Raw genomic sequence first — 12162 nt, forward strand, 5'->3', positions numbered from 1 at the left:
ACAAAGGCGAATGTTGCATACCGCTGGAGTGATTTTTCAATGAATAATGCATGGAAGCGTTTAAATGGCTCTTCAAACTCTTAGAAATATACATCCAGTTAGACATTTATTTGTTGTGCAGAAATTATTAGGACAAACGGAACGACAAACATGAGAGGGATGACTGATTAAACACATTGCACTGGAGAAAAACACTTGACTGAAACAATTGCAATCATAGAGCGAGTATTTGCACCGTGTCATTGCTCTCATTTGAATAATGTTCTGCAGATAAATCCATGAGAAACCTTCCCTCACACATTACAACACAAGGGTACACAGTGTTGTATGAAGTTTGGTATTGAAATTCAACAATTTCATTTTGGATTTTGAGTAATAACTTTCTTTGGTTTCCCTCCACCTGTTACGCCACGTTCTACTTTGATTTCCTGCTTTAGAAAAGAGCCTCTGATGACTCCCTCCCACAAATGGAGCCCTATAGGAAGCTCTATCGAGAGAACAGGTGCTGCGTTCAATCAAAGGGGGGGTTATTGAAGCAAGCCAAGTGCTTTGTGTAAACTGGGTTATGTGTGTGATCACTGGGGTGTGTTGCATTCTGTTACGTTCAGGGGATGCTGCCACGACTGGGGAAACTTGTTCCCTGTCTCTTCTACTGTCTACCTGTGGTTTTAGGGGATTCAGTTGAGTGTCTGCAATTGAAAACACAGAGTCTAGACCTTTCTGTATGAAAAGTGTCATGATATAACTTTGTTTTTTTGACGTTGTAAATTATTTACTTTGAAGTAGGGAGGGCCCCAAATAGTCCAATCTTCAACGCTTCATTCAGAAAGAGCATCAGTCCAATACAAGGATCCTTCTCTTCCTGTTATACAAGGTTGCACAATGTCTAATTTGACAAAGAGCTGCCTCTTTTCTCCAAATAATAAATTACTCATAGCCTATCTTGTTATATATATAAATGTTTTAATGTGATTGCAATTGGCCGAGTATAGATACATCAGAACATTGCCAGGAAGGTTCAACTCAGGCTCTCATTGGCTATTAGAGGCCGGGAACTGGACGGTCCTGATTGGCTAAATGAGGTGTCCATCGAAAGGTCAGAGGGCGGGCAATTTTTTTAAGTATCACAGTGGACAAAATAATTCCTAAAAATGAATTATTACAGAAAATACAGCAGTGGAAATTTTGAAGCAATCCGTGGAACATTACGGATATAATGTGTTTCAATTTGGATCGTGGGGAAACTTAACAATGCAAGACCTTATTTGTTGGAATATCAGAATCAGGAGAGTTCAGTGAATCTACAAATGTTAAGTGAAACTACAGTAAAAATTGTTGTTTCTTTGCCTGTGGTCTGACAGCTGCTTAGATTGTGGCTGCTCTGGTGGTTTAGATCCGCAGAAACACAGTTCCTGCAAGCAGGCCATCAGTATGACTATATAAGCATTAAGATTAAGAGATTAAGATTTACTTTATTTGATCCTACAAGGGGAAATTCTGTTTTTACACTCTGTAGTCATGCAACACACACCTAGGCTGAAATATACACACATGCACAAACAGGATCCTATGGACATGCACTAATGGAGAGATGTCAGGGTGACGGGGCGGCCCCCGGCAGGCGCTCCTGAGCTGGTGGTGGGTAGGGGGTTTGGTGCCTTGCTCAAGGGCACCTCTGCAGTGCTCAGGAAGTGATGGCACCTCTCCAGCTACCAGACCAACTTCCATATTTGGTCCGCACCAGGACTTGAACCGGCGACCCTCTGGTTCCCAACCCAAGTCCCTACAGACTGAGCAACTGCCCCCCCATGTGTAAAATCATAGGTCGACATAACTTAGACTTAATGAATAAGAAAAAGGATGGATAGAGTCATATCAAAAAATGAACTGTTATTCCAAGTCCAGAAGACAAATATTTCAACTACGTGGTTTATCTCGTGTATTGCAAATGATAATGTGAATCAATGAGACATTCGACCATCAGGCAAAACCTGACGGATCAGGTTCCACCGTGTAAATCATTTGTCCTGGACACCCCTACTTGGAAGCAGAACTAATGCTCATATTTTCAGTGTAAAAGCTGTGAAGGGATTGTGTGGCCTGCACGTCTTATTTCTTACCTTGGGGTATGGATACTGCTTTCCTTTGGGGTAGGTCATGCCGGTGAAGCGAGGTAAAGCCATGTTGGGAACCAGACTGTCATTGAGGACCAGGAAGGCCAGCCGCTCTCCGTCAGGTGACCACCAGTGAGCCACATGGGTCTGAAGGATCTCCTCTGTTTGGAAGAGTTAACCATCTCTGTTAATCCTCCAATTCACTTCAAATATATGTCACTATGTTATATTATTGAATGCAATGTGTTAATAAATGTTGAAATGTGTCCTAATTTTCAATTCATAAAAACTGGAGCCTTTTAAGTCGTTAAAGTTCTCTACGAATACATTCTTCATACAAAGACAAAGAGCCAAACAGTGGAAAGAAAAGATTAAGACATTGTATTCAATCCGTGCTCTGGGTTCAACCATTACTGTCTGCTACATTATTGAACTACGAAATAAGAACAAAAGGGGGGAAATAAAACTGAAGCACACTTATTTCAGTAGCTTGGCTTTTTATAACATTATAACATAATCTATTTTTCTCCTTATAAAAAGTGCTGCAGTGTGTGTGTGTGTGTGTGTGTGTGTGTGTGTGTGTGTGTTAACTTAAAGCACTTCAAATGACTCCCAATGCTCCCAGTTGGGAGATACAGTCTGTGTGCAAGTGAAAACATGATACATTTTTAACTACGAGTTTTATTAAGTTATATTCCTCAAAAGAAACATTTACAGCTGATGAGACACAATCTGTTCACACTTGAAACCCAAATGGGATACCATCATTAATATGTTCCCAATATTCAAAACCCGCTGTGGCAGCAGAGTTCATCAACAAGTCAGCAGCTTCAACTCTTTTACAGTGAGTGTATTTACTTGAATTTGTATCCTGTATTTCATCAGGTTTTTAGAGTATCCTGTTTTTGTGCACGTAAATATCAGAAGAAAAAAAAAAACAGGATAAGCCTTTATCCAGATTTTGAGAAACCCCAAATTTGCTATCTTGAGAGCTCAAGAAAACATGATACTGTAGCATCTATACCAGGGGTGGGCAACTGGTGGCCCCCATCAACACTCAACGTGGCCCTCAGGTCAATTTTTACATATCAATTAATTGGAAACATGAAGAAAACATGACAAAATCTGCCATGAAATCATGAAAACCAGAAATATCTCCATAATAATATTTGATCACTGGTATATGTTGAGTTAAATTTGAGACATAATTGACTGTAATCATTTTTGTATACTACAATATGGCCCTCTGGCAGTGAGAATTAAATTAATGTGGCTCTTGCTGTGACCAAAGTTGCCCATCCCTGATCTATATGATGACCTGCGCAGGTGCGGCCTCAGCAATTTGACATAACAGGGGAAAAAAACATGGCGTCTTACATCTGGAGAGACAAAGAAACTGAGTTTTGTCTTTCGATAATGAAAGAATTAAAGGAGCAATATTTAACTCTGACACCTAGTGTTTAAAATGGGTACTGCACTCCAAATTCAAAACATTGCGGAGAGCTGTCCCCCCTGTTGAATAAACATCCCAGGCGTCATCACAGATCAGATGCAGTAATCACAAACCAAGATACTTGTATTTATCATGTAGGGACATGACTAACCAGGTTTCTCTGTATGCATAAAAACGTCATACCCCAAATTTGATCACAACCAGGAGAGGGCTCATAAACTCATTGTTTCATTGTTTGCGTGAGAGCGGGCTGTTGTACCTTCATAGAGCCAGTCTGCTATCCCGTTGAAGATGATCCCTTCCTTCCCTGAAGACGTCAGCCTGAGGGAATTACTCTTCACATCGGATTGGTAGTAGATGTTATTTTCAAAGATGTAGATCTGTAGAGAAAACAAACAAACAAACACACTGTCTTTACTGAAATGTTACATCGTCTGGTGAGAAAAAAATCTGCAAGAGGAAGACCTGAGAGCGGCTGTAAAGTTTTCAAGTGTTTCAGATTTCAAATTTCACGACTCAGTTTACAACGATTGTATCAAATAGGCGTTACATCTTCTCAAGCATTCAGTCAGTTCTTGTTCTCATAGTATTAAAGCTATAAGGCAGTGTCGATGGCCTACTTATTCATGTTTCAAAAATGTTCAAAGCCTTGTACGTCTGGATGTATCTTTGCTGCTTATCTACTGTGAAGTGAGAGTTGTTTTGAGCACAACATAAGTGATTCTGTTCACAGTCATCTGGAAGGATTTAGATAGTAGGTACTCTGTAAAATAACCTCTATATCTTACACACAGCACTGCCTACATTTCCCTTTGTAAAAACAATAGTGAACCTCACTGACACATTTCAGAAGATAGAAACCCAGCTCAGGTCAAACAAACATAAAGTGCACCTCTCAACATTACTCAGAATAAAGTCTCTCTCTGATGGAAACTGAATCTATGGCCTTTCCAGAAGGAGGATGTCTGTGTCCTTATGTGATGCTGTTAAAAAAAATAATTCCCAGAGTGTCTGTGCCCGCGCTCTGCTCCAACCTCTCAGTCAGCGGGGTCTCTGCTGTCTGACTGAGAGGATCAAGATATCATCAGTGCAGAAGGAAAGGCTGAACATGAGCTGAAGGATAAAGATAAATCAGTGTTTAACTACAGACTCTGTGAGGACACAGTTCTCTTCTCCAATGAGAGAATGTGTTTGTTCAGCTGAAGAGTTTCTTTAATCAGATATTAGAGAACCTATTGCTCCAGGTTTGAACAGATGATAGTAGCTGGAAATGTTTTAGAGATCCAGGCAAAAGGATTGATAAAGTTTCATATGTTTCCATCTCTAGGAATGATTTTTTGTAACTACAGTTCGATGGTTTTAACATCCAAAGATCCTGTTAAATTTCCATATCCAGGCATACCTGAAGGATGTAATGCTTTTCAAAACAGGCCGCCTTCCACAGTCTCCGTTCATGGGGCAGGCACACTAACATCTAGGCTACTGGCACCCCAAGATTAACTACTTCTTCACAGTAGATTTTAATGCCTGAAAACACTGCTGTGGGGTGTGGCTACAAGCATGATTAGAATGAGGTCTCTTTTGAAAGCTAACACTCAGCAGTTTCAGGATATGTTAAAATAAAAAAAAGAATACTAATTGAAACATGCATCCTCTGTAGAAGGACTCTGTTCTGTAATACCAACTACTTGTCAGTGTCAGACTTATCAAAGACCCTAATATAGAGTAAATAATCATGTTATTAAAGCCAGCCTAACAACACCTAATGAGCAAACTTTGTAAACAGGAGAGACGTGATCATGCTGCTAATCTTGTGCTGTTTAATGCTGCTTTGTGTGACCCATGCATCGCTCCAGACATGACGAGCTGACGGCACCTCTTTTATATTGTTAACCTAATTTTCTGGCAGCTTTCTAATGAGAATACACAAATTCCAGACAAATTGCTATGAAGCTCGCTTACACACACACACACACACACACACACACACACACACACACACACACACACACACACACACACACACACCCACACGAGTCATTGTCCTGCAAAGATGCACTTTTAGCTAATGATGCTGTGCAAACTGGAGAGCAAGCTCTCATCTCCTTATCAATATAATGACACACTAATGAAGCTGTGTTTGATTTATGGCCAAATATGAAACACTGAAAATGGCTAAATACAAACAAAGCAGTTATACCGTGCTTAAGCTCTTTACTTCTCAACAAAAAATACCTCAACGTCTGTTTCATGGGTAAATGAAAAATGTATGAAGAGAGAGATTTCTATCTAATAAGCGTCCACAGAAATTAAACTTCAGCACATGAAATCTGAATACGAGGCACATTTATGTTGACGAGGGGTGTAACACTTTGCAAAAAGCCTCAATGGTTTTGTGGCTTACTGCATTGGTTTTGTGGTTTTGTTGCAAAAGTTTTGCAGCTTTTTGCAATGGTTTTTGGGGGTTGTTGCATTCTTTTTGGAGTTTGCTGCACTGGTGTTGTTTCTTTTTTTTTTCAGTGTTTTGGATATGCATTTACATACACATTTTTGTTTATTGTGCCCCACAGCTAAAGTACACAAACAAACCTTCACATACACACAAACACACATCTCAAAAAACGCTACAAGCAGACATGCACTTTGTACTTTGCCACCACAATCACAAAGCCTTTAAAATGTGTACCTTTCTTTGAGTCGCAAATATCAAATGAACATCTAAAAAACTGAAAATGAAAATCTGTTTTCATGATTAATTTGATTTATCTGGAGAAGAAAATAAATACTGTAATTACTGTGAGCTGCAGCAGATATGAGGCCCAAATAAAAAAACACATATAGTGAATGTCCGTAATGATTCTTCACTTATCCTCAAACCCTGATGCAGAGAAAGTTATGTACAGTAAGGCTGGATGCAGCAGAGTAATGTTTCTCCTCCTTTCTCTCACCAGTTGTTGTCCTTGAACTCCCCAGGCAGCGTACTGCAGGACCGAGTTCACCACCTCAGGAGGGTCCAGCTCCCAAACCTCCCTGAAAACAAAAAACAGACAACAAGCAATTCATCACGGAGAGCATGCATTGGAGGTGGTCATTGGCTCGCATGTTGAATAGATTACAGTTTTGCAGCTTCTTTGTTACATTTTTGGTAGAATCGTTAACATTGGAAAAACATTAAAAGGGCATAAATCCAAAGTGGTTTTCCTGAACAGGAATCGAATGCATTGAATTCATTGCAGAGCCCAAAACTTGCTCCTTAGTTTATCTTATGATAATGAACCGCTTCCATCACTTTAACTATGTTATCGTCTAACAGTGATACAAACATATATTTTCACATGAAAGAAACAATTACACAAGTTCAAATTAATGATAAATTGTTTGGATGACATCAACAGGTAAACAAGTCTTGTACACATTTCAGGTCCAGTCTGAAAATGCGCCAGCCCAATAAACTTTGATCCATTGTAAAACACGTCAGTCAGACAACTCACGCTTGTATCATTTAATATATGTATTGCAGCAGGTTTGGAGTCTAGGCTCCAGCCTCATCACGCCTCACAGTTTGTATTAAATAAGCAGATATTTGAGCAGTGATGAGATGATATCTTAAACCCTCCACTCGGAGCGTACAGGTGAATGCTGGGCTGGTGCATGGTGGGGCTGAGCGAGAGTGCATTACTGGTGCAGGTCAGAGCTGGTAATGAAAGAGCAGACGGAGAGACCGGACATCTTGCAGCTTAAGTAGACCGATAATTGGAAGGAGGTGTTGTCCGGTGATTGTCGAGAATGTGAAATCAGTGCTGCTCGAGTTGACTGCCTGAACTAGCTCGCAGGCGTCACCTCTTAAAGCAATATTCACTCAAAAAACTGATTTTCTCAAGCAGTGTTTCCCTGTTTAAACATGCTATGTGTCCGTTTTTTCCCCCCGATCTAATCAATAACAAAACATAAGTTATGTGGGCACTAGTTGGCGACAGACTAACTGTCTAGTTTCAGCCGAGAGATGACAAAGAAAAAGAGAAAACTCCAGAGTATTGCCCCCCAAAATAGCTTCAACCTCAAAGGAATCCATGCCAAAGCTTCTTATATAAAACTCCTGTTTGAAGAGGCTAATTCGACCATCCATCATGTTTAAATCTTCTCCAATTTAAAGTGAGGATCCTGCCCATCACGCTGACTGACAGGCCTGGTGGAAATCTACCCTCCCTGCACGGCTGAGATCAGCAGCTTGGACAGAGATTGTTTCTTCATTCCCAGGAAGCTACTGACTGAAGTTTGAGCCGCCTTTATCGAAACAGAACTCATAATTATCTTTCCATTGGCAAACTCCTCCGTCCAATCCGCAAAAGATTTTCTCATGTAAGCTGACGGACAGGTCTGTTCTGTATAATTTAATCAAGGACTTAAATTACATTTTCCTCCAGATTAAGAACTAGCCGGAGACTTTTTAGCTGCTTATGAAACAGACTGAAATGAATACTGATGCTTAAAAAAGCTAACCAGACTACAACCAGAAGATTTCTATACAGTTATTTTTTAATGCCTCTCAGGTCTGTGTCAGATAAGGATGTTTACGGTGCTCAGACACTTTACCTCTGCCATGAACATCTCAAAGTGAGCCGGTTCTTTTGAAAGTTCAAAGACAGCTGAAGGATTTTTTTGTTACAGAATAATACTCGACATGTACAGGACAAGCAAAGCAGAGAGATAAAAGGTGACGCTCTGTCAATAAGAGGCGTCAAAGCCGGCATGAAAAGTGTGTCTCAGTAGCTTAAAGTATTAAATCCAATGACACTCTTCTCTACATGAGTCAGTGTTGTGCAGAACACCATTTTGGCACCAATTCATCCGCACACATTTAAAGCTCTCGTGGGGAACTTTAGGTTTGTGTAGGTTTTAGCGACCCCTGTGGACCAAATGTATATTTAACTTGTTGTTGATTTTGTCCTCTATATGTAATAGTAGGCTTCTTTTTATTTATGTATATTACAATGATGCTTTTTAACAGTCATGTGCATCACTCGTTGACAATATTTGCTAAAAGTAAAAAAAAACTGTTTCTGCAGCATGCTATATCACTTAAACCGCTGCAGTGTTTTCATGTATTACATATAACAATATAGAAATAATCAATCTCTAGCTGATAGTCTCGTGTTTGTCGCTGAAATAGGGATTTCATTATTAGAGCAACAATATGTAGCAATTTATTCCGGTGCGCTTTGGAGCCAACTGAAGGTCTCAGAGTTCAACTGCACTGTCGTACAACACAGTCCTGTCATGCAAAACATGAGACATGACACTGATAACAATACAGACTAACGTTAGGTTGCAATCTGTTCTGAATAATATCTGCAGGGATGTACACTTTGCTTCTTGATCGTCACTCTCTCTCTTTCTCTTCTCAGCTCCATCCATCAACATCCTCTACTGCCTCCGTGTCTACTAGCATCGAGGAGGGCTAACTGGCTAGTGTCATGAAGCTGTACGCACTTCTTTTGAGAACCGCGGCCCTCTGCCAAACCTACATAGTGCTTTGAGTAGGTGACCGGGGCGATCTGTGGACATGTGAGAGATGCTATTCTCCCTGTTGAAAGTTGTTTCACTATTAGATTGACTTTGAAACTACTAATGGGGAAAAGGTAGAAAAGTTGCATATTGTTGTTTTATTTCCAGTCTGTTATATAACTAACCAAAAACTCCTCAGATGAGCTTTAAGTTGTTATGTGGTCATTACTGGGCCTCTCCACATGTGGCTGCAGCCCCCCCCATGGGTCAGCTGGAGCAAGGACAAAAAAATCATTTTTTTGGTACTTGTTGCAGCATAAAAAGGTCAGAACAATATCTTCACTTTGGCTTTCCTTTGTTGTGGAGTTTTTCAAACCAAAATGGCTCACAGTTGTCTTTTCTCTCTGATGAAAACTGTTTTTCACTGCACAGGTCGTCTCGCAACGACTGCTGAGCACAATATAAAACACTTACCGTGTGTGGATGTTGTAGATTGTGTAGGAGGCCATGTAGGAGTGCCGGTAAACCTGCAGCGAAATAAAGACACACAAAGAGGGGAAGATTAAAAGATGGCTGTCTGAAACAGGAACATGAGACTCAGTATGCCCCAGATAATGACATTATGACATCAAAATGAAAAGGAAGAAGGCTTCGAACAGAAGCGGCTGCTGGCTCTTCTCAGTGAGAGAATCTGAAGACAATGCAATTTGCATGGGTGACAGCTGTGGGACGAGACATTTTAATTCCATCTGAGAAACCCATCATCACCCGAGAGCCTGCGAGCTGAGAGCCCGGGAGAGACGAGAGACAGCCACAGAGGGAGAGGCATTCAAAGTGACAGAGGGGTGCATGTTGAGCTGTCTGAACACCCCCCACAGGAGGATCTGCTGCTGACATGATTATAGACCTCTGACCGTGGGGCAGAAACAGGTCAGATTTAAGCATTTCATCGTGCAGATGACACTCGTACATTCAGTAATTATACAATGTTGTTAAACGATGCATAATGTTGTCATGCAAACTGAAAAACACCTTAAATACAAATGATTAACAAGAGCAAGCAAGACATCATGATATCTCTGTGAGTTGGTAGGTAGGTAGGTAGGTAGGTAGGTGAGTGAGTGGGTGAGGAGGTGAGTAGGTAGGTAGGTAGGTAGGTAGGTAGGTGACTGGGTGAGTAGTTGGGTAGATTTCAATAGTGTTTTTTTTGTCTATTTTAATCCGTTGGAATGTCGAGTGCTTTTATTACTCTCCTTTTTGTGCCTTTTTAATTGAATCTCTGCAGCAACTGTAAATCATTTAAAGTTTAAATAATTCACAGAGTTAAAAATCTCTTCCTGAATGTTTCATGGTCTACGGATGTAAATGAGACACTTTGAGAAAACAGCACGGCAACACTTTCAACTGCTTTTTCTCCGATGGTTTCTGTGCTTGAAGATCTGAAAGGGTACAGTTCAGGGTTTCAAGATCTTCATTTGAGTCCAGTTGCCTTTGAATCAAGCATGGATTTACCATGACTGAGAACATACACAGACATCTCCTTTCTATCTGAACGAGCCTTTTGCCTTTCATCCATTTCCGAGTTGGATTATAGAGGGTATGGATGATTGATTTGAAGCAGACGTTTAAGCTGTAAACATCAACATTGATAGGAACACAGCTTGATGAAAGATAGATGGCTAAATAGTCGTATGTGATTTATTGATCCTTTGCAATAAATTAAAGTTACAGCGGCTGTAATCACAGTGAAAACTCCTAGAATAAAGACAACACAAATACTGAAATCAGTTCTTCAAACAGACTAAAGACTGTGCTTCCTACAAAATATGGACACAAGCCCCTAACTGGGAGATCTCCTGGTCTGGGACAGAAGCTGAACTAATTTTGACAACTTCCTCCCTCGTCAAAGAAGGAAAAGAAGACTCAGAGTAATTGGTGAAGTAAAGGCAGCGTCTCAGCAGCAGACATGGAAATGCAATGAATAATCACGGGTAAATGAATTAGGAGAGCCAAAGAGAATCTATAAACCTGTGGATGTGTGAAGATATATGCACAGAAATAAAAAAAAACCTCTGAGCATGCTCCACAATCTAAAACTGCCCTATAGACGCAGGTGTTTCCTACCAAACAGGAAAATAGGAAAGAGCCGAGAGAAACAACTAACAGCACTTTTCATTTCACTGAGGCTATTACTGCAGAAGTATTGTGAAGCCCAATGGCACAAACGAGAGCTTTAAGTGCTCCCTGCTACACCTCGGGGGGGGGGGGAGAGCTGCAGGCTACGAGTGCCCTGCGTCGTCTGGGAAGGTATTGTCCATGACAGAGTTCATTTTGGACCATTTCTTCAGGCTGTCCAAGCCCACAGAGGCTAAGCCATTTTATTTTCTTCCCTTTTCTTTTAACAAGAGTGTAATGCCTGCTGGCAGCTTGGTGCTACCTTCCCTCCCAGCACGGTCATGACTAGACTTCCTCAGATATTTATAAGACTAATGTATCGCTGTCTGTGCCGAGAAACAGAGCTCAACAGATATTCTATCAAACTTATTTATCACTTTGGCATGTTGTAAAGTACCTAAATGTAAATCATAAAATACTGCAACTAGAAGTACAAAAGTGGAGATAAAAACACACAATTTGTAGCCAACAGAGTTCAAAGGTCTTCCTGTTATCATATCATTAATTATCACCGTCATGTTTTATGCTTCTACACTATTTGAGAAACAGCATTTGTGATTTGAGTCAATGCAGCTTTGTTGTTTCCTCAGCAGCCAGTTTGTTCAGAAGGTATCTGTACCTATGTGGTACAGTACCAAAGCTGAGCTTAGGTTTAAATGTTTGATGCATGTGAACACCTCACCAGTGTCAGTTAAGGTTTCAATTATCTGTACTTGCCTTCTTACTGTACACCGCTGTGTTTGATTCATCTCATTTCTATGACAGCTGTAACCATAGCTCATGCATGCTAACTTACTGAGTGACAAACGCTGCAATGAGCCTCACAGTTTTATTACCTTTCAGCTCACTCTTTTGGTTTTTTATTTTCCATTATTTCCTTAACGTTGTTTTCCGCCAAAAGCACGTTAAAAGTTA

General features: G+C 40.5%; 1 protein-coding gene across 2 annotated transcripts in view; it reads right to left on the bottom strand.

The window, feature by feature from the left end:
* LOC132987128 (inactive dipeptidyl peptidase 10-like) overlaps nt 1-12162 on the bottom strand; it is a 194248-nt gene that overhangs the window by 28981 nt on the left and 153105 nt on the right. For both annotated transcript variants that reach the window (XM_061053983.1, XM_061053984.1), the window contains exons 6-9: nt 9547-9599; nt 6516-6597; nt 3827-3947; nt 2121-2275 (exon numbers count right to left, since the gene is read on the bottom strand). In XM_061053983.1, coding sequence (XP_060909966.1) covers nt 2121-2275; nt 3827-3947; nt 6516-6597; nt 9547-9599 — 411 coding nt within the window. The remainder of the gene's footprint in view (nt 1-2120; nt 2276-3826; nt 3948-6515; nt 6598-9546; nt 9600-12162) is intronic.

This window comes from Labrus mixtus, chromosome 13 (assembly GCF_963584025.1).
Source record: "Labrus mixtus chromosome 13, fLabMix1.1, whole genome shotgun sequence".
Taxonomy (NCBI): domain Eukaryota; kingdom Metazoa; phylum Chordata; class Actinopteri; order Labriformes; family Labridae; genus Labrus; species Labrus mixtus.